The sequence below is a fragment of the Bicyclus anynana genome, chromosome 11 (assembly GCF_947172395.1).
Source record: "Bicyclus anynana chromosome 11, ilBicAnyn1.1, whole genome shotgun sequence".
NCBI lineage: Eukaryota > Metazoa > Arthropoda > Insecta > Lepidoptera > Nymphalidae > Bicyclus > Bicyclus anynana.
This window is the reverse complement of record NC_069093.1, coordinates 3906765-3930569: the sequence shown is the minus strand read 5'-3', so window position 1 is coordinate 3930569 and position 23805 is coordinate 3906765. Positions and strand designations below refer to the sequence as shown.

General features: G+C 37.7%; 1 protein-coding gene across 7 annotated transcripts in view; it reads right to left on the bottom strand.

Moving 5' to 3' along the window:
* LOC112048119 (protein Gawky) overlaps positions 1-21604 on the bottom strand; it is a 47104-nt gene extending 25500 nt beyond the window's left edge. The window contains exons 1-10 of one of the 7 annotated variants that reach the window (XM_052884173.1): positions 21370-21604; positions 19654-19754; positions 18193-19196; positions 16129-16230; positions 11931-12053; positions 10380-10537; positions 6026-6592; positions 5047-5492; positions 4495-4749; positions 2088-2244 (exon numbers count right to left, since the gene is read on the bottom strand). In XM_052884173.1, the coding sequence (XP_052740133.1) occupies positions 2088-2244; positions 4495-4749; positions 5047-5492; positions 6026-6592; positions 10380-10537; positions 11931-12053; positions 16129-16230; positions 18193-18982 (2598 nt within the window). In that variant the 5' untranslated portion in view covers positions 18983-19196; positions 19654-19754; positions 21370-21604. Of the gene's footprint in view, positions 1-2087; positions 2245-4494; positions 4750-5046; positions 5493-6025; positions 6593-10379; positions 10538-11930; positions 12054-16128; positions 16231-18192; positions 19197-19653; positions 19755-20023; positions 20369-20426; positions 20478-20617; positions 20762-21369 lie in introns of those variants that run through there. The other 6 variants (XM_052884177.1, XM_024085503.2, XM_052884176.1 and 3 more) reach the window with 6 other exon arrangements.
* Between the last annotated feature and the right edge of the window lie 2201 nt (positions 21605-23805).

The window sequence follows — 23805 nt, the reverse complement described above, 5'->3', positions numbered from 1 at the left end:
TCGTCCGCCTCAGATTTGATGCGCTGTTGCCCTATCTCTAATTCAGTTAATTTGAATCGCCGTAAAAAATCAAACAAAATTACATATAACAAACATTGGGTAATATGGGTGTCTAAATATATAAAACTCAAAGGTGACATGTCTTCTATCAAAGCACAGCCCAAACCACTGAACGGATCGGGCTGAAATTCGGCATGCCGGTACTTGTAGTGACATAGGCATCCGCTAAGGAAGGATTTTGATCAATTCTACCCCCCAACTCCCATGGGGATAAAATAAGTTTGTATGTGTTTCTATTTATCGCGTACAGCGTCGAGCGACTGAATAGTTACTCGTACACATAACTCGTGCGAATTAACTTGACATCTGGCTACTAAACACAACCAAATAAATACAGTACAGACATCATTCGACCTATACTACAGCCTTTCTTGATGAGTACTGTTTACCAACAAACAAATTAAAAATATAAATCACTAGTCATTTCACACCTAATAATAATTATAATTAACTTATTCTTAAATTAATGAAAATAAGTTTGATTAATAAGCTTAGAACAATTAGATATGGTTAATATATTTTATATAACATTTTATAAACAAACAATACATAATTTAAAATAAATAAGTTTTATTTATTTACAAACTTACGCTAACATTACACAGGTCATCCCCAATTCACTAGTGAAGCCATATAAAATTTAAAAGTAACAAAAAACTAAAACAAACAATTTTTTTTTTCAATTCGTTTAGTTTTTTTTTTAGTGGTAGGTAGATTTAGTTTTTGTTTCTTTTTTTTTATGGTAAATTAAGAATTGTATTAAAATAAACGCATTGAGTTAGCCTGTAAGTGGGGTGTACAATGTAGCATATTACTTTTTAATGCATGTTATGTTTAATTAGTCATAAGTTTCTTGTATACAACGTTGGTTTCCGAATAAATAAATAAAATAAATAAATAAAAAAAAAAAAACAATGAAAAATCAAAAACTTATGTTAGTTATGAAAGTTATGAAAAAACATGCGTTTTCTACCTTCATTTATAATTTCTTTGTTGATAAACAGTACTCATCAAGAAAGACTGTCGTATAGTTGTCAAGTTAATGTGCACGAGGAGTACTTTCTGCTGTTCGTTTCACTTACTACTTTCAATTAGTGTTTTGCAATCAACATAGTCAGTTTATTGATTTTTTTTTATCGTTTCGCTTCGTTTCTCCGTGAAGAAATAGAAAACTGCAGAGCAATAAATTAAAACACAAACGACAGCAGACAAGTCGCAATTTGTCTGTATAAGTATTATAATAAAATCATTTTAACAAAGTTTGGATCGCGCCGCGTTTGCAAGAACCAGCTTATGACTAAGGGTCCTTTAGGGATTCTAATCTAGTCGGGCATACTCGGACGGTGAATCATGTGAGTTTTACGCGTGTTTAAATTCTAAAACAGAGACAGTATTTTAACTGTCATCGTCATTCATCATTAACAACCCATATTCGGCTCACTGTTGAGCACGAGTCTCCTCTCAGAGTAAGGGGTTAGGCCTTAGTCCACCAGGCTGGCCCAATGCGGATTGGCAGGCTTCACACACACAGATAATTAAGAAAATTCTCTGGTACGCAGGTTTCCTCACGATGTTTTCTTTCACCGTTTGAGACACGTGATATTTAATTTCTTAAAATGCACACAACTGAAAGTTGAAGGTGCATGTCCCGGACCGGATTCGAACCCACACCCTTCGGAATCGGAGGCAGAGATCATATCCACTGCACTATCAATTTCTATAGACATTAGTAGAATTTCTAAACACATAGTAAAAATATAATGTTGCCATATAAAAGTACTTCCTTCGATATCAACCCATATTTGGCTCACTGCTGAACTCAGGTCTCTTCAGAATGAGAGAGGTTAGGCCCATGGTCCACCAAGCTGGCCCAATGACTGAATGCATGGAGGTGCATGCCCTAAACCGGATTCGAACCCACACCCTTCCCAATCGGAGGCAGAGGTCATATCCAATGGGCTATCACAGTTCCTAAGTTACTTCCTAGTTACAGCGTTATATAGTTATGTAGAAGAAGCTGTACTCACTTGCTGCAGCAGCTGGTTGAGCAGCACCAGGGTCTGCGGCGCCAGCGGCTGGTTCAGGATCTGGTGGTTCAGGTAGCCAGCGGACACGGCCATCTGGATCTGCTGCACCAGCATGCGCAGCTGTGCCGTGCTCGGCTGCCCACTGCTTCCGGTTCCACTGTTGAGATAAATACAATTGTTACTAGCTGATAATGTAGCTTTGCATTCGTTAGAGATTTTTTTTAAATCGTATATAGCTTGGCAAGTTCGTTGTTGACACTCCCGTTATAGGCGGGCGACGGGGGGAAAGGACTGCGCGGGTGTGAAGTCGTGCAAGCGGGGCATCGCTACACCTCTCCCGATCCGCACGGACTATCGAGAGTGCTACGGATGAATATACCAAGCTATCTAATATATGAAATTCTCGTGTCGCGGTGTTCGAACTTGAACTCCTCCAAAACGGCTCGACCGATTTTTGTGATCCTTAGCGTGATTGTCGGCCAGGGTAGGGGTAGGGTAGGGGTAGGGTAGGGGTAGGGTAGGGGTAGGGTAGGGGCAGGGTAGGGGTAGGGTAGGGGTAGGGTAGGGGTAGGGTAGCGGTAGTTGAAAGTTTACATCGAGTTTCACGCGGACGAAGTCGCGGGCATCCGCTAGTAGTTATATATATAGCTAGACCCACAACCGTAGTTCGACAGTCTGGCAAAAGTAACGTCGGTAACAAGGTAACAATAACGTATAGCTATAGAAAATTTTCACAACAACAACCCGACAAGAGACACAACGGCCTGAAGGTGACATCACAGTCAATAAATAATACACAATTGTGTCAAGGCACCGTCTAATTACAGTCACTCCGTACAAGTAGCATCTATTCTTTCATTTCTAATAGTTTGTACACAAAATCGATAGCTTACGCCCGCCCTGACAGCTGTTCGCAATCCCACTAATATAGCTCCGTTATAAGTGGCGTAACTACAGGCTGACATAATATCTCGAGCCTGCGGTCGGATCAAGGGACCTAAAGACCCTAGAGATATCGACCCTATAAATCTTATGAGCTCAGAACTCAGAAGTAATCTAACACAAGCTAAGCTGAGGCTTATTCGGACTCACATATCTGACAACAAAATGCTTCACAGCTAAACTCAGCCATAATACCACTTAAAAGATATGTAGGCATGGCGCAATTCTTTGTCCTACTTATAAATATATTTGTTGTAAATGAACTTAGAGAAAAAGGTATAAAAAATATAAGACAAATAATAACTGGTCTTAGTACTAGCAGACCCAGTCAAGCTTCGCTTTGGCTTATAGAGGTTTGAAAAATAGATGTTGGTCGACTCTCAGACTTACTGAATTTGCATATAAAATTTCATAAGAATCGGTAAAGCCGTTTCAGAAGAGTATGGGAACAAAAGATAATTTTATATATACTCAGATATAGAAATAAACAACAATAAAATGAATTTTTATCAAATTATACAACTCTTATCAATTATTATTATAGGTTGGAAATATTTCATTATCTTTGTAAACAGTTGCAGGTGGTAAACATTAAAGTGTATAAGGTGTAACAACACCTTCCAATGGCATCGCATAAATATATCCTATCAATATTTATTACTTTTTAACTAACGAAAAGGAGAAGAATGTTCTCAAGATCACACAGCTTTTTAGTCTGATTTTAATTATTTTTGAAAAATCAATTATAATTAAAAAATGTCGTGCGTTTCCAAACTCGACAGAAGTACTTGATAACTTAAACCTGCTGCCGTATTCATGAGAGAAAGTGAGGCCTGACAGAATGGCGCCGTAACGCGTTACGTTACGAAGCGGTTTACTTTAGAAACAAATTATTGTACAGACTTCGATGATACATACATATTGTACAGAACTCCCTAATATTATCAGTTATCATCCCTATTAACATTATGCATTGGAGAAACATGGGGATTTTAATTTTAAATCCTCTCTTCTACAGGTTGCTCGGGAGTATTTCCCATAACTCTAGGATTTTGTACTCTAGGGAAAATTAATTAAAAATGTCCAAGTACATGTGTCCTAAAATTTTTGGAGTAAAAAATATTTATTTTGTAAGTAGGTTTTAAATTGTGTCCTTATAATTTAATTATAATAAGTTTCAGGTTCAGGTTTCAGGGTTTAATTATAATAATATTGTCTCAATATCTAGTCGATATTGACAGTCTTCGATTACGTATTTTAAAATGCAAGGATAAATAAAGATGTGTGTTACATGGATAAGTCAGAATTATTTGCATTACTTTCTATGAAAACATAAAAAGTTTTTTTTTAATTAAAAAAAATAAGTTACGCAGTTCGGCTCCTCTAAGTGAATTTATGGGAAATACTCCCGAGCATCCTGTATAAGGAGCTGAGACATTAAAATGGTAAATATAATGAATCTCACCTATTAGGATTGTAAGATGGGTGATGATGCACCGACGGTGGGGGTGGTTGGTTCAGAAGCTTCTGCACCACAGCTGGTGGCACGGTCGGTCCAGCGGGCTGCGGCTGGAAGGGCCCCTGGTGGAAGTGGTCATCTCGTCTCCAGCCCTCACCACGAGCGGCTACCAACAGCTCCAAAGCTTCTTCAGCGTTCATGTCACGGCTACGGAGAGCTGCCTCCGCTTCCTCCTTCTTGTATCCCAAATCAACGAGAAATCTACAACAATTAGAGTCAGGGTTATTAGGATTAAATGGCGATTCTTTTTTTTTAAAGAATAAAGTTTATCTTTATTCGTCTATGAATGTCGTATGTATCCATACATACGTATGTATGGATACATAGACAACACAAATATCATTTCAAGTTTCTTAATGAACTAAAGTTATTAAGTAAAGCAAAACATCTACACAAAGCTGCTTTTTGCATCAGACTATTAATAAATAGTCTTAGCAATTTACACAGTTTTGCAACTCACAAATATATTTATATGCATAATTCTGTATAGGTACTAACCTGAACTGTTTGCTATTCCACAGCATCTCCTTAGGCAGCTGCTTGCCGTGAGGCAAACCACTCTGCGGTGGCTTGGGCCCGCCCCACTCTCCGATGTCATCGGGCCAGGCCGCAGGCCCACCGCTGGGCTTCGGCTTGGGGACAGGCCACAGCGCGGGGCCTGACGCGTCGGGCCAGGCGGGGACATCTCGCTCCCCCCACCCGGTGGCGTGCGGTTCCTCCCACGATCCGTTCCGTTGGGAGTGCGTGCCCCAAACCGCGTCGGGTTTGGTGGGCGCGGGCGCAATCCGTTGGGAAGCAGGCGGCCCTTGAGGGGCGCCACGGGACATGCCTCCCATACCGCGTTGCCATAGCGACGAGCCCTCGTCGAAACCAGCGCCGGTGCGACGCGCGGCCGGCGGCGACGGCTCCTCCCATCCCGACGATTTAATAGCTTCTTTGGGACCCTGATAAAAAAATTAACATTCGATTATGGGTACTAACGTAGTAAAATCCAATTTGAATTATTGTGAAGGAATAGAGCAGCTGTGTTTGTAAACATTTTACAAATGCGACGTTGTTGACGTTGTGCAACGAAATTCTTAATATATTCTATTTTCGGAAGACTGTTTGGCTTTGGTTGTAACTGTAATGTGTACAGACATACGTTTGACGGGCGCATTTGTATGTCAAAAAAATAAACATTTTTGAAAACTAACTGTCGGTTGTTGCTAAGCAACGGTTTTTGGCAATCGCACCCCCTTTATCACTATAAATAGTTTAACAATGCGTTTCTGCAGTGCTGACGTTACTAATGCATCCAAAACTAAACTGTCTTTCAAGAATGTATTGCTAGATGGGTTTTAAACGTTTTTCTTTTATTTATCGGACTTATGGTATCGAATAAATAAAAAATATATTTCTAAACTAAGCATAAAGGCATATTGATATAGACGGCCTGTGTAAAAAGGTAAAAATACGTAGTCAGATGTTATCTCACCTGTGCACCCCATTGGTTGACGGTGCTGGCTGGCATCATCTTGTTCGGTGCTCCGGGGTGCTGGTGGTGTTGGTTCCACATATCACCGTTGAGGCGACCAGAGATCCCACCGCGGAGATCATGACGTGGATCAGAGGGCTGCTGTCTGGGGTCTGGAGTACGGTGAGGGTCCAGTCTCGGATCAGACTGTCTATGGGGTTCACCCCATGCGTTCCAATCATCTTTCTTCGGCACACTCCACTGTTGTGTGTGCTGTGGAGGCCCGGCCGGCCATTGCTGTGGGGGCGGTGCCCCGGTCCAAACGCTCGAAGAGTCAGCGGCATCATCGTCTTCGCCCCAAGTACCCCCAATGTTTGTCGTTGGGGTGTGCCCCCATGGGGTTTTGCTCGCAGGCTGCGGCGGGGGCTGACCCCCATTCCTCAGGTTGGCTTCCCACAAATCAGTCCCGAGGAAAGCGCCGTTGTTCACCGGTTTCCAAGCCGGTTGACCGCCAGCAGCGGGTTCAACTTTCGAACCCGGTTCAGGAGATCCGGGCACTTCCCAATTGGTGTCTTGGTTCACGTGTTGCTAAAAACAGAAACGAGGTTCCACTCAAAGCCGTTTGACGAATTCCGAAGTGGAAACTTTGCCAACGTTGCCACATAATTCCGTCTTAACATACTGATTTATGACTGTTTAAATTTTAGTGTTAAGAAATTGCGACAATAAAGAACGATAATATACGGGCAACACTCAGATGCTGGAGATAAGAGCAATAAAATATAACTATTTATTAAGTTACTTATTTAATAGACTCAAGAGAGAATATAAATTATTTGTTTACATCTGGTAATATAAAAATTATAGTTTTGGCATCCTAACGTAAACACACTGCAAGCCAATACTACAGCAATATACCCACGAAAACCCATTTACATTGTTTAAGTTTATACATTTAGATGACATATCAAATAATATTTATACATTCAAATTACTGTAGATAAAAGACACTTACTAATATTTTATTTATTTTTTATTCTTTACAAGTTAGCCCTCGACTACAATCTCACTTGATAGTAACTTATAATGCAATCTAAGATGGAAGCGGGGTAACTAGTTAGGATGATAAAAAACCACACCCCTTTCGGTTTCTACACGACGTCGTAGCGGAACGCTAAATCGCTTGGCGGTACGTCTTTACCGGTAGGGTGGTAACTATTCACGACCGAAGCTTCCTAATAGCCAGACCTGGACTAATTAAGAAAACCTTAATCGTCCCAGCCGGGGATCGAACCCAAGAGATCCGTCTTGTAAATCCACCGCGCATACCACTGCGCCACGGACACCGTGAAAAATGTGATGTGCATTTACATTAATAATCTCAGATAAATTCTACGAGTTTATTTTCGAAAACGACGGAGTTGGATCATCAGAATCATTTATCAAATAGAAATACGAACTCTGGGACCCTGATCTGTTTGTATCTAGTTACCTCCTAATAAAGCCTCGCATAGCAATTAACTATTTCATTATGTAATACAAAAAACTGACAAGGTAGTGCAACTGTATATATTTCAAAGGTGCCACGCCCATAATTCTAGCCTAAATGCTTGTTATACCATCGCTTTGTATGACACTTTAAAAAACAGTGGACCCAAATGCAAACATTATAAAAACCAACGAAATTTTATACTATAGACATTTTACGTGACTACAAAATCATAGCCGAATTTAGCACTGAGCGCACATGTGCGCAATTCTATGTTTAATCACTACGTAGTGTAAAACAAAGTCGCTTTCTCTATCCCTATATGCTAAAATCTTTAAAATTACGCAATGGACTTTGATGCGTTTTTTTTATGCGATGCGATAGAGTGGTTGAAGAGGAAGGTTTATATGTATAATAACATCCATTAAATGGTGGAGAAATACTGTTAATTTTGAGATTTCTAATGTGATGTCGTAAATAATTAATTTTTTTCCGCTTACATACGCAGGCACCCTACGAGATTTATCAAAATAATGTACTAAGTATTGTCAACATTGGAAAGGTCTACAGAAAACTCCGCGATGATATATGTCTATATCTTATGGATATGAATATTATTTGAACGGGTACATACCACGATAAAACCTTTGGAAGTCGAAAGAAGAATAGCCTACTTACCTTTTGTCAAGGGGTAACCATGATAAAATTGGATCGTTGCTAAGGAAAAAATACAAAATCAAGACTGTTTACTCCTTTACAAAAGATCGCCCATTCTCCAAAGGATCGTTTGCCATACCAGTGTCGGGGTGTGTATAAAATCGACTGGAGCTGTGGTAGCTCTTATATTGGACAAACGAAGAGGCCCATAGCAACCCGTGTTACGGAACATATACGAGCGATAAAAAACAACGATCCGCAAAAGTCCGCGATAGCTGATCACAGTCTACAACCGGGAACTAAACATTGGATTGAGATCCATAATCCACGCATTATTTCCAAACTAGCCAGCGAGTGGAACCCGGTGGTAGAATTGTGCAAACCAAGAGGGCGCCGCGAAACACCTAATAACAAAAGCGATGTCGTGAGTGTGGTTTGCCTAAACAGCCAATTGTTGAAAAAAGAAAAAGAACTAGAAAGAGGGTAGATCGATTCTGCCCCTAACAGCTGATGTCAACTTCGCATCTCGGAACTTCAGTCCCGTCGTGACCACGATCAACTCAATGAAATGCGGTCAATTAGCAGCTTCTGTTCGCCTTAGTTTTGGCGCGTTAGTGACATATCTCTAAATTAAAATCTTTGATAACAACCCTATTTCAGTTTAATAATAGCCACAGGTATATAATATAATACACAGACCGTAAATATGTCATGTGTAATCAATACTATGTTGCAAATGTGAACTAACCATGTGAGGTAGGTCGTCTATAATAGCTAAAAATAGAATGATATTGAATGTTCCAGCTTGGAGCAATACATTTAAATTTTTTACGGAATGATTTCAAGCAGTATCGTGCACTTCATAGCTGCCAAAATGCATTGCTTATGCTTACCCTGAGGACTTATTACAAAAAAGTATTGTTGGAGAAGGAATTTTTCATTTCGTACCTACTATTTATAAATTTAGTGCTTGCCCTGGTTAAGAACCTTGTGCATGCCCCTAATTTTAAGCCGCAAGGACCCGCCTAATAGGGTATAGCTTGGCAAATTCGTTCGTTCAAGAGACCTCGCGGGTGTGAAATCGTGCGTGCGGAGAAGTGAAGTGCATCAGTTGTAGGTTTTTCATTCATCGCTACACGCTCCCCGGCCCGCGTGGACCTTAGGGAGTGTTACGAACGAACCTGCCAAGCTATAGTTACCGGCAAAGACGTACCGCCAAGCGATTTAGGGTTCCGGTACGATGTCGTGTAGGAACCGAAATAGGTGTCAATTTTCATCCTCCTTCTAAAAAATTAGCCCGCTTCCATCTTAGATTGCATCATCAATTACTTTGTAGTTAAGAGCTAACTTTTAAAGTATAAAAAAAAAGTTGTTCTTCCCAAAAGTAATCGCGGACTAACAATGCTGTTGCATCAAAAATTTAGGTTACCTACACGAGTCATTGTAAACGCATAAAAACTGATAACACCTGATAAAAAATATAAATTTTAAAGAATGTAACATAACAAGTATGTCGAAGCGTCAACAATTTGAAACTTATAAATATGGATAATTTTTAAATAATATAAAACGCTGAGCTTCCAAATAAAAGTTTCGCACGTAAAAGGTATTCAAAGAATTCAAAATCAGAAGCTTACTATAAGAACATTTTGTATGGTTAGCAGAAAAATATATCCAAGTGTTTACGTTCGAAATTCAAACCATAGAACGAAAGCCTGCGATAGTCAGACATACCTCAAAGTATGAGCATGAGCTGACAAACTAACATCCTGTTACAAGTACCTCGATTAAGAGTGGTATTAATATTCATTATTTGTATTATTCTGGAGGGGAGGGTATCAGTGTTGGTATAAAGAAAGAGGGTATTTGATGACTTGAGCTCAATTGTTTGTTAATCAGCGTGGACTCCGTCACGCTGCCAGTCGCGTCAGTGACTGTTTAGTGTGGGCATGGAGAACGTGGGGCAGGGAAGATGAGTGTTCATGCATTCTGAAAGGATCCTTTAAACCTACACCCAAGGTTACAAGTCCTGGCACCTGCTCGACGTGTTTCCTCTACTGGTAAAATAATGGTACAATCGCTGCTACCCGTGACGTCACAATCCTTCATACTCCAAACTAAGATTTTAACTGAAAAGGTCCTTCAAGAAAGTCAGTACATCATATAGCCCAACCGAGGATTCAAACCCAGGACCATGATACGAAAAAAAAATATTAATTAAATACTTACGCCACCCCAACCGTCTTGGCTGTACAACGCCTCGCGCATAGAGTTCAGTTGTTCTATTTTGGCAGAAGAGTTGTTGTTCGAGAGGCTGCCATTGCTACCGTTGGGCGATGGACCGTTGGTGTTGGCTGCGTTGACGCCGTTGCCGTTGGCGCCTGTACCTACAGACATAGGATCGTTTTCGAATTTAAACAAACTTATGATTAAGGGTCTCGTAACTATTCTGATTATATCGAGAATGTATACCTAGTTATAGAAATACGAAAACGTTGCGCTAACAAGCTTATAATTAACATGCAACCCACGACATAGCTCTTGAAGATAAATTGACGATTGACCGTCCTAACAAGAAATATAACCAGAAAAGTGATATTTCCGGTTTGGCGCTATTAATAGGTCGACAATTATGTCACTGTCGAAAAAAATAATTTAAATTAATATAAACAAATACCTCATTTTGTTTCTTTTTTGATTAGATTGATTATTGATTATTTTTTTAAAAGTGGAATGCACAATAAATGTTTTTACACAATATACAGCAAAATTTTTAATGCGATTTTAAGATTGTATGTTCCACGAGCAAGAATTTCAAAAAAAGAATCCTGATCGTCGCGAGATATATAAATTATAAGGGCAAGAGAAGTAAAACAAAATGGCGTGCTCAACACAAAGTTTTTCATCTCATTACAGCAAAGAAAATAATAATAATTACTCTTATAAGAAATCTCAATTTGACAATACATACGCCGTGTAATAACTCGATGAAAGAATAATTCATATGATATACTCATATACACATTGTCACTCATATTGTTATATCACATATTATGCAAAGAATTTATTCACAATACGCCGCGGTTTTATAATTTACCGCCATATTGTTTTTTTTTTTCTTTACAGTGTGAGTATTAGTACAGGCAAGGGTTTTTGACCATACAGCCTGGTCATTCGTTCTGTGAACTTTTGAATAAAGAATACTTTTATAATAAATCTATTTTAACAATAATATTTTTCTTTTATAAATTATTATTAGTTATATAAAATAGAAACGAAAATTAAACATATAAAGATGTAAGATTTGATTTAAAATTTGGTACGATGAAACTACTGGACTTATTTAAAAAATTCTATATCACACTAAAGGCGAAAGTTTGTATTGTACTGTAGATTAGTTGATTACTAAAAAGTGGTCGGGCATTTCGAAAATCTAACGATTTGAGCGTAAGGTAAAATTTAATTTATGAATATTATGAATATTATGCATTATATATCGAAGGGAATCGAAGGGTCCCTGAAAAATAAAACCCTTATATTTTAGTTGCGCAATTATAAAATTTTTTGAATATTTCAGTAAGCCAAAGTAATAAAAATTGCTTTTAAAGTCTGTAGATTGTTTTTCCGCCGCTAAAAGCGAAAAATGTAAATTTATTCTTCCTATTATTTAATCTACCAAATGTAATCGGTCCCAATGACGCTGTAGTAACTGCAAATTTAGCATCCCGAGCTCCCCTACTATTAGCCAGTTTACAGGTAAATGTTTTATAGGTTAGTTACCATTACTCTGAGGTGCGCCGTTGTTGTTCTGTTGTGAATTTGGCATGTTGGGCGGGGACGACTGCCAATTCGACGACGCGCTGGTCGGCGGCATCTGATTGCCATTCCCCTTGTTACTGTTCACTATAACAACACATTCACATTGTAATTTTATATATACTAACATTATAAAGACGAAAGATATGATTGTTTGTTGGTATTGAATAAGCTCTGAAACTACTGGACCTATTTGAAAATTTCTAGAAAAAATATTTCACATTAGAATCCTAATTTAACCTTAATAAACGTAGGCTATATTATTTTACGCGTCAAAAGCTGTCATTCAAGTGCAATTGTTGACTTATGACGTTTTTTAGTGTCTGGGTGTATTTGTACATTATTTATGTAGTTATATGTAGTTTTTAAATATTTATGATAAAATCAGCTTTGCCAAAGAAAGCTAGTAGCCTGCGTGATGGGTATTAAGTTAGTAACCCATAACATAGGCTATACGCTTACTTTTCGGCTAAGTAGTGATGTGTGTATTTTGTAAGTATATTTACTATTCCTATCTATACATATTATAAATCTGTGAGAGGTCAATTCTGTACATGATATATATTTCCAAAATAACTATCAGGGGGTGATTAGTGATCGATACGGATGCCAAATGCAATCAGTAAAATTTTTGTGTCAGAGGCCTAAGGATGGACGAAATCGCGGGCGTCCTAGTTATTAATATATTTACTATATTTTATACTTCTTCTAGTACACACGTAGCTTATAGTACTCCTAAAACGCGCCCAATTCACCAACAAAATTTTTGAGGGGGACGAGGCAAACTCGCACATCGAAAATATTTAACCAATAAATATATTATCCTATGTCCGTATACTACACACAACTAATAATTTAAATTTTAAATCGTATTATACACACGTTAAACACGTGTGTATAACGTGTGTATACAATGAAACATCGATTCTATAGACGCAGTATGTATATACACGTTAGATCGTTATCATATACTTTTGACAAAGGTAACGTCTAGCGAGGTAGCTCATATTATGGTAATTGGTCTGAGGAATATGGGAATAAATTATGGCCTATGTTACAAATAAATCTAATTTGACCTCTTTATAGTATTAGTTTAGATGTTGTTTATCCATCGAATTATAAGATTGCAAACGAATCACGTCAAAAATATTTCTTTTAATTTTACCTAAAGGCGTGTGTTACATGGATAGTCGGAATTATTTGAATTACTTTTTATGAAAACATTAAAATTTTTTTAGTAAAAAAAAATTAGTTATTCAGTTCGGCTCCTATAAGTGGACCTGTCAACACCTTGAAGTTATGGGAAATACTCCCGAGCACCCTGTATATAGATCTATGTCAGGACAATGTCTGTCAGGCTAGATAATAATAGTTCATAATGTAAGATGTCCCATAAAGACCTGTCATACTATTGTAAATGGCTCTATTCAAGTTTTGAGCGAAATTATGACGTCATTTGCTTGTGCTAATTCTGTTATTGACAAATCTCTCGCAATTCTAATAATACTCTTATACCTACCTTTTACGCAAGACACGTTATGTTAAGAATAGCATTTTACATTCTGGATTTAGCATTTAACGTATTTTCAATTTATACAGAAATTCATAAACATGGACTTAGTTAACACGCTTTTACGGACTTCTAGAAAACTTAGCAGTTGCTTTTTTAAAATGACATCATCTTTTACAATGTATGTATTAAAAATCTAACTTTTCATCCAATCAAACGCTGTTTGACAAACAATTTTATGGTCTGTGACTTTTTCAAACGCTTCAAAAAACGTTTCATCTTTTGAAGCGTTTGTCAAACATTGCTTATGAAAAGATTAAGTTTGACAAGCAAGTTTGTCAAACATGTTTGACCGTTAACAGGCTATTAGGGTTATTAGTTTTAGTATGAAGTTGAATCCTATAATCGCACAGAATATGTACCATGTTCAAATGGTTGAACATTCTGCCTACTATTACTACTATACTCAAGAGGCACAATTATCCGCCCACTTTTATTATGACGCGAGTAAATTAATGTGGGCGGATAATTTTGCCTCTGAGTATATTTTCTGTACCAGATTGCAAAAGATTTTTAAACGCCAATTATTCCAATTAATTCCGGTATTGATGGGATTTTCCCTAAAATACAAGTTTTCAGGAAGTTTATAGTACTATTTGATGGCGATTGGTTTACAAACTATCGAGTAAATGTGGGCCTAAGATGCGACCAAAGACACATCTCGTAAAGAGAAAGAAAAAATATTGACCAATTGCGGTAAAGTCGTCGCAGTCCCATCTCTTTCGTCCCAACGCAATGAAATAGCGATATTTCCAGTTGCGCCGCTAAATTTGTGTATTTCAAAAAAATAATGTCAGTTTTAGTTTGTTTTAATAGCCTAATCAAGTAACATTAAAAAATGCACAATTTCATCAAAATCACAACAATTCAAATATATTACCAATTTTGAATTCTAATTATTTTATTAATTGATTATGAAACACGGCTAAAACTCACGTGATAGGTCGGAGTATGCCCGACTAGTTTCGAACCCATACGGGGCCCTTAGTCATAAGCTGGTTCTTGCATCGCGGCACGATCCAAACGGATCGTGACGCGATGCAAGAACCAGCCAGGATGCAAGTGCAAGTGGGTCCGAAACTAGTCGGGCATACTCCGACCTAATGTCACGTAAGTTTTAGCCGTGTTTCATAATCAATTAATATGAATAACACTCACTATAGTTTAAATTCTCTAATTATTTTTTTGTCTTTTGATTTATTGTAAAAAATAACCGGTTTTTTATTTTTATTTTGCAACGTGGTCGGCTTCCTTTCGGTTCGGTTATTATTTGTCTTATTTCTTTCCACGAGTTAATATGTAGTTGGTCGCATGTTAGGCCAACTGGTGATGTTGTGCAGTTTACTCTGGAATGTTGTGTACATAATATGAATCACTGAATATTCGGATTCGTTTCAAATTGTACCATTAGTGCAATTAATTACAAGCAATTATCGTTACGCAAATTACCTAAAGGAAAGGTGCACTGTGTGACCTAGTTGAGATTGGTCTGGCACATAGCTATAAGCTAATAGCACAATTTTGTATTTAGCCATCTATTGGCTGTCATTCGCGCTGAAACTTACAGTTGCTTGACCGATTTTAGTATAAAATCAGGAGTATACTATTTCAAACGTAAAAAGAATGATTCAAATCGGTCCAGGCGTCTTCGAGTAATCAGGCAATACATACATAAAAAGGGCATGGTCAATTGTCGTCTATTTGTTTAAATAACTTGAAAGCCATTTTTTTTTAATTCTAATATAAAATATTTTAAAAATTATCATAACAAGACTTTTCATTTGATGTATCACACGATGAAATTTGTTAGTTTTTTTTTCAACTTTCCAACGTACTATTAAGGGGCCAATAAGTGCCCCCCCCCCCCCCATATTCAAATTTTACCTATTCACGATACATCCCTGTATTTGGGTCACAAGAATTGATATGTATACCAAATTTGAACTGGATTGGTGAAAACAGACAGACATTAAAATGTGTGCGAGTGATATTATAAGGGTTCCGTTTTAATACTACGTACGTTCGGAACCCTAAAAAGACTCGAATTGAGAACCTCCTCCATTTTCAAGTTGGTTATAAAGAAAGATTATTCAGTTCATAAACCAATCACATAGTAAAAAAAATGTTTTGTAACATGATATGTACCTATATCAAGGCAAGGCGTTATAATAACCACTTTAACCCAATGACTGCGACATATCACAATTCACAACTAATCACTGAGCCAGTACTCTCTACTGAGAAGAACTTTGTAAATTTTTCATCATTATCTTGTTTTATGTAACAACTTAAACATGTATTTTTAACGTTTTGCTTGCCCTTTACATCTGCTTGGTCCGTCAATTATAAAACCATTTTCAAAAAAAGTACGATTTCCACAATAATATTAGAAAAAAATAAAAAGTTTCTATGACTATATAGAATATATGAATATTTGTTACTTCACACAAATACTATTGAATGGATTAGGCTGAAATTCGATAGATAATCTACCCTCTAGGGTAGAACACAGGTTTTTATGTCCTTTAAAATTCATGGTTGCTGTGGGATTTCTGAAAAAATAATTTCAATATGTAAATAAATAGTACTTACAATCAGCTTGCGAAGTGGGAGGGCGTTGAGAATTGTTCCACTGCTGAGCGCTGCTGGCTCCGCTGTTCGTTTGGCCACTGGAATTACCACCCCAATTTCCAGCTGATAGGAAAATACAAGAACATTAATATAAAGGCAAAAAGAGAATGCCTATCCCCGGCCCAGACCATCTTGATGATTCTACTTTAATAATTAAATAATCACTTTATCAAAAAAGATTGCTACAATGTTTTATGACATTTTTAATTCATCTTAAATTTGTCCACAACGAGGACAAGCCAAGATCGTTGACCATACAGCCTGAGTTCTACGATATTTTTTGAAGACTTGAGATTGGTTTGTTTGTATGTTTTCTTATTTGTTTAACCTGTTAGAAAAAAACAACTTCAAATGTTACTTCGCCCGCCGATTTGGTGGCCGCACCGGCGAACATTTTGCTCTAGATTATTTGATAAAAAAAATGTATTTTTCTTCAAGAAATGTACTTTTATTAAGCTAATTTTTTAACAAGATCCTTATTTATACATCCTATTATCATCTCGATATACTTGTATAACTGGGTTCCCTGGGTCACTCCCATGATATGCAGGCAACGGGAGGGACTGCGCGGGTATGTAGTCGTGCGCGCGGGGCTAATTCATTATTACCCATTTTCGGCTTTTGTTGAGCACGAGGCTCCTCTCAGAATGAGGGGTTAGGCCACCACGCTGGCCAATGCGGATTGGCAGACTTCACACACTATTTATCACATTTATCATTTATTTCAGACACTATATTGTGGTTATGACATGGGCTTTGAAGAACAATATTTTTGTATTATTTTTTAACTTCTGATTAATAGGTATTTAATTCAATAATAAGAAATATAGGGCGTAATTCCTAGCAGCATAACAATGGGAGAACTGCCAGCAATACAAACTTCATGAATATTAAATTATGTTTTTAAAGTCCAATGACACAATTTGGTACTTACTTCATTTAATCATAAATAATTAAAACATCATTCCATATACAAAATATTTCTTACTTTTACTTTTAATACTTCTTTAAAATTCGTTCTTAGCAGACGTCTAGTAACTATAATCTACATCCCTGTCAAATATCATATTTGTATATCGAGTGGTTTTTGAGATTTTGTGAATGACCTTTCGCATTTATATATTGAGATAGGAAAAATACAGCACCAATTAAAGTATGAAAACCCAATTAAAACCACATCAAGTGCATTAAAAAACAGAATCAGTTTTTCTTACTCTGATATAAAATATGGTATAATAGCGGTATGATATAATGTCCAACATAATATATCTACAATGTTGAATATATTGTATGAAAGGTCATCATAACAAATAGAAAATAGTAGTTTGTTATTATTATTAATATCATAAATTCCTTTTATCAAAGGAAAACACTCAAGCTATGCCCAGTATGTTTAGAAACTGTCGCAACCCATTCAAAATATAAGAAAATATTTTCAATTGCAAAGTTATCTTATTAAAATAGACATTATCATAACATCTAATCATATTTTTATTACATGTAACACACAGCATACAATGTATACTATGTATCCTATTTAGTTATTTGTTATGCTAGGCAGCAAAATTAATGTATAAAGAAAGTTAGGGACCAATCTTAAAGGAGATGTCCCAAAATTGCCCCAGATGAAATGCAAAACATAATCCTTCTTGCAGTCGAATAAAAAATACCAGGAGACCTAATCATATAAATGTAATAACCTTACAAGTTTTATTTTTAAAGATTTATACAGAAATCTAGGAAATAATAGGGTATTATAATAAATTCTATTTTAACCTTCTCTAGATATTATGTGAGATGTTATGGTACTCCTTATGCAATAACCTTGCTCAACCCGACTATTGAAATCCAAAAATAGAATTTAATATTAATCTATACTGGAAAATCAACTAAATGTACAATTTTCATTGTGACACATTAACTTTTTTACTGAGGCAAACAATTTATGGAGAGTGAGGCATCTCCTTTCTATAATTATAGTCAAACTTACAACTCGGAATGTAAAAGGATATAATGAATAGTTACCATTATTGGCTGCAGGAGGGCTGCCCCATCCACTGGCAGCATTGAGTGAGGTCTCTCCACCACCAACTAGCCGCAAGCAGCGTGGGACACCCCACTGATTCGTGCATTCAGTCTTCCTCAACTCTACGATGATCTCCTTCTCCTTACTCAGTAACTCCACCATTGCATCGAACGTTAGCTCACCATTAGCAAAAGTTTTGAGTTTAGATTGCTTTGGTGTTTGGCTGCTAACGCCCTCTATTTTATTGTCATGGTCGGCTTCAACAGACTTGTAAGTCGTATTCATTCGAGTTTTCGTTTTACATATCATTCTATGAGCAGACATATCTTTTAGTTGCGTCTTGTCCGTGCAAGGCTCATCTTGTATAATACAAACTGAGGATTTAAAAGCGTAATCAGACTTGTTCATATACTCCGGCGCTCCGAACGCCATCTTATAGTTTAAGTTAAAGCTACTGAAATACGGGTCACTGTATGAGATACCCTGGACTGTTATGGCGTTTATCTTTAAAGGAATGCAGTAGTTAGGCGTATCGCCAATCATTTGGTTTTGTTGGATACTATCAACAAACTCTACATTATAAATATTATTATCTACCAATTGTACACTAACTCGCTGACTCTCATTCTTCTCTTCGACTCGCTCATAAGCACCAAATATATTTGTGTTCACCGCCGACATGGAGGTGCAGTAATTACATTGCATTGGTTCGGTAACAGTATCAATATTGGAATAACAATTATCCTTAATTAAATGTGGAACACATAATATTACAGAAACATTAGACATCAGACAATTATTATAAATAGAATAATTTTCTACAATATCCACCTAGTATTATACTTATTTTCACAGATTGCATATTGTTTCAATTATAGACTAAGTAACAATGGTTCGTAGTGATGCAGTCATAAGCAGGTAGCAGTGTTTGTGCCTCTGTGGCGAGGGTGAGACCACCGCTGAAGCTGCTGTGGATACGCCTCAAGCCCCGAGTGGCCCAGCCCTACAACAATCAGAACACTCGCTGACAAACCTCAGTGACTATCCTATATTATATTGCTAATACACAACTTTTCAAAATAAAGTATTAAAGAAATAAATAAAACCTTAACATTTTACTTTTAAGTAGCTAAAGAAAATATAGACAATATAAAAATAAATCAGCAAACCATAATTCAACCAATATGACATAATACTATAATGACAATTCCATCAAGACTACATTGTGACAACAACAAATTCAGACATCAAATTAAAAAAATAGCACAAGTCAAAGAGCCCATGCTATTAAAAATGGAATTATAAGACAACACAGATCTAAATAATAATAAAACATTTAAATAAGATTGGGCCTCTAATACCTTTGACTTCCACACAGCCCTATACTGTACAAATGACCTATTTTAAGCAATTTTGAATAAAAAATAATTGTGTTTCAACTCTAGTTGGAAGCTAATTACCTTTTAGGACGGACGAGAGGCTGAGCTGTATATCACAGATAATGCGGGCTCGGCAGATCCTTACGAGCAGCTTTGCAGTTGGCTCGAACGTTTCACTTTTTCTGCGGCAGAAGAAAACGTTTTTGCACTATTGTCAATAAAAAAAAATGTCATGATCGATTGAGGTGACACGAATACTTTTTGAGGTTAGCTCAAGGACTATCGCATAACATCACTGGTAAAATTTTGATAACTACAGACCACAATTGACCTGACGCTCAAAGGTTTGTTATTAGAAGATGAATATCGTATTGCGTCGCGGTTTGATTCGATAAGCATGTTCCAATCGCAGCAAATTGGTGTACAGCGATTTGCAACATTAAATACATACGCCATTTATATTTGTGCTGCACTCCATGACTTCACCACACGGACACAATACACTTGGCACTTTTATGATTTATCAAACTTGATTTTACTGATTCTTTATTCTACAATATTATAAATACTTAAAATTATTCTTTTCACAGCAGGTACTTGTGTAGAATACTTGTGTATTTCGGCCTTGAGACTCGATGTAGAATATCTACAGACTCTATAACTACGCTATATATTTATCTACAGCACCTATCTATACCTAGAGTGAAAGTTAGCACGACCTAATATCAATTAATCCAACGGGAAAATTAAATATTTTTGTCTAAATAGTAAGGTCACCACTTAAAACCACTAAATAATCCAAATAATATATCAAATAGCACAGGTTTACATGAGAAAATACAAAAAAATCTTACGTGACACGAACGAGCACAACGGTGTTATATTACTAAATAGAATGAGACAGTAAATTTAGTCTGATACAGACGTCGCGTTTATTAGAGCGAGACAAAAGATATGCCTGAGAAAGCGATGCCATAAATGCTAAATGCCTTTCTGGGCGTCTTTTACGACATATATCGGAAAAATTATAAGGATAGGTGCATACCTTCGTTTTGTGAAGTTCTTGGCACATTAACTATAAAGATTTATACAAAATCACAATCCCAAACCCCCGAGAACACGGCATCGACGGCTGGATGGAATGATTTCGTCGTCGGGGTTCGCACGAAGAGTTACGAAACGATGCTTATTCTAGATGAACCCTATCTCTGAGCAAATACGCAATCGCTTACGACTCTTACATGCGGTCGGATTATACCAATTTGCTTTGAATACATATCTAATAATACCATATAATATATCTACTGTAGGCTAGGATACATAAATACCGTACTATGATTATGATGGTAAGTATTATGTTGTTGGGTTGAATTGAAGTGTTATGTCGACTCGACTCATCGACTGGCGAGTGGCGAGATAGCCCGCAAATTGAACTTTTCTGACCATGTTTACTTGTCCAAGAGATTCCAATTTGAAGCAACAAGCAACATTATAAGCTATAGAGCTTTATTATAAAGTCGCACAACTTGAAGTCGTAAAAAACTTAAAAAAACAGTGTTGTGATTAAATTTTCAGGGTAAGATTAGATTTTCGCAATCGTGAAACTAAAGAATTATTTCTGGAAGTAGGTAGGTAGTCGGTAGGTATTTATTTATTTAGGGGGCAATAGATATATATATATAGGCTATGGCTAGTAGGTAGGTAGATACCTTGCTTAGGTAGGCACTTAAAAGTAAAAATCTCTAAACAAGTAGGTAGGTACTTATGTATCTATCTATAATGTAGTATTTTCCTTACCTGTTTGTCTATAGACGACAATATTTTTCTATCGTTTTAATAAAATCATTGAAATAAAGACGGAAGACAAATACGGCTTTATGCTTAATTACAAAAACATTCTTTTTACACAACATTATTTTCTATTAGAATAACACATTGAAAAGGTTTTTGTACTGGCCTCAGATTTTCTGTGAGACATTTAAGTAACTATAACACTGTGCAATGCAACGAGCATCGCCTGCTCAACGAGGGACTGGTCGCCGCCTCGCTAGCTGAAATTTAAATAGTTCTATTTACAGCATACGACATTCGACAATCGACATAATAGGTAACTTATCCTGTGGTGCGGCAACCCACGTAGGTTGTGGCCACCTTTCCACCCTTTAGGCCTTTTTCCAGATTCATAATCTAACAGTAATGGTGGGCCTTACCAGGAGCCGTGCGCAGGATCGTAGAATACACGGGCAATAAAATATAATCTGTCTGTTAAGAAAAGCCAAAATTTTGAACATGATCATCATCATTAGACTAGGAGATAACTTAGAGAATCTAGTGATCACTGGCAAAGTTGAAGGAAAGAGAGGCAAGGTACACGAGGCTCTGCAAGTCGCGAAAAACACAGCCACATGTCGCGAAATCATCAAGAAGCAAACTTGTGTTAGGGTCACGAGCACGACCCTCAGTAATGAAGCTCATACCACTAAAGCTCCAAAGATCTCGAAAAGAAGAGAGCATTCAACTTAGCCGCCAAGTCCTACAAGAAGGTTGTAAAGAAGACTCGTTTCAACCACACCAACTACATTGGGCCAAATTAGCATCTTATCCTCGGTGTAGCAAAGCTTTTTGTTTTTGGTCTCTCACAAAATCGGTTGAAACGAACTTCTACCGTCCTTCGCTACCACTCTGCTACTGAAACCAATTGGATAACTGACTTTCACCTCAAAAGACAATGCTAACATCTTAGCAACTCTTTTTGCGGATAATTCACAGCTCTTTGCTGGGAGCACCTGCTTTCCAATCCAATCATCTTGCGTTTCTAGTATACCAAAGATTTTCGTACGCTAATGTGAGGTTTTGAGGGTGCTCCGCAGCTTGGATGTGAGTAAAGCCAGTGGTCCTAATGAAATACCAGCAATTTTACTGAAAACTTGTGCCTCCGAGTTGTGTTCTGTTCTAACTAGGCTGTTCCGTCTCTCCCTTAAGTCTGCTCAAGTTCCGAAGTTTGGTACAACCTGTACCAAAGAAGGGAAGCCGTGCCGACCCAGCAAATTACAAACCTATTGCAATCACTTCCATACTTTGTAAAACAACATTGTGTATTGAACAACAGGATCCTGGCATACCTCAAGCAAAATGATCTCCTGTCGAACCATCATTGCGTGTATTGAAAATTTGCAGCATGAACGGCTCTATCTTTTGATTGTGTTATGCCTCTATAGGATTTTTGGGCGGTACATCCAAAAATTGTTCGTACTCAATAAAATACTAAAGTAGTTCGAACTAGGCTTTAGGGACAGTAGTCCTGAGTACCTATTTGAACCCAGGAACTCTCTTTCGTCGCATGTGACTGCCTAACTACCAACCCACATTGGTCCCTCTCCTATATAAAGGGAGGTCTGGACTTGTAATTAAGCCGTTACACTATGCTGATACTCTTAATCTGGGTCGGCCCGTTCATACGGCGAACGGAGCGGTCGCTCCAGTTGCCAAATCCTAAAGGGCGCCTAAATGGAAAAGAACATTAAAAGAAACTACATTTTCGATTGTCTATATTTAAAGCGAAAAGTCTAATAGAGGCGTCTTTCTTTACCAGGGAGTGCGTTGATTTTGACCGGGTATATACAGGTAATAGAGCTAGAGGGCGCTAGGGTGATGATTGCACCCGGGCGCTACGTGAGCTAGAGAGTCTTTACCTATAGTACAGAAGATGCATTACACCCGGGTACCGCGATCTCAGGGGCACCCAAGCGCCACTCGCCGCTCGGGTTCTATAGGTACCAGGGGGCGCTAGGGTGATGATTGCACCCGGGCGCTACGAGAGCTAGAGAGTCTTTACCTATAGTGTAGGGGGTGCGTTGCACCCGGGCGCCGCGATCTCAGAGGCGCTCGAGCGCCACTCGGCCGGGCGTGGTATATCCTTTTTTTTTTACAAGTTTACAAGTTAGCCCTTGATTACAATCTCACCTTATGGTAAGTGATGATGCAGTCTAAGATGGAAGCGGGCTAACTTGTTAGGAGGAGGATGAAAATTCACACCCCTTTTGGTTTCTACACGGCATCGTACCGGAACGCTAAATCGCTTGGCGGTACGTCTTTGCCGGTAGGGTGGTAACTAGCCACGGCCGAAGCCTCCCACCAGCCAGACCTGGACTAATTAAGAAAATCTCAATCAGCCCAGCCGGGAATCGAACCCAGGACCTCCGTTTTTGTAAATCCACCGCGCATACCACTGCG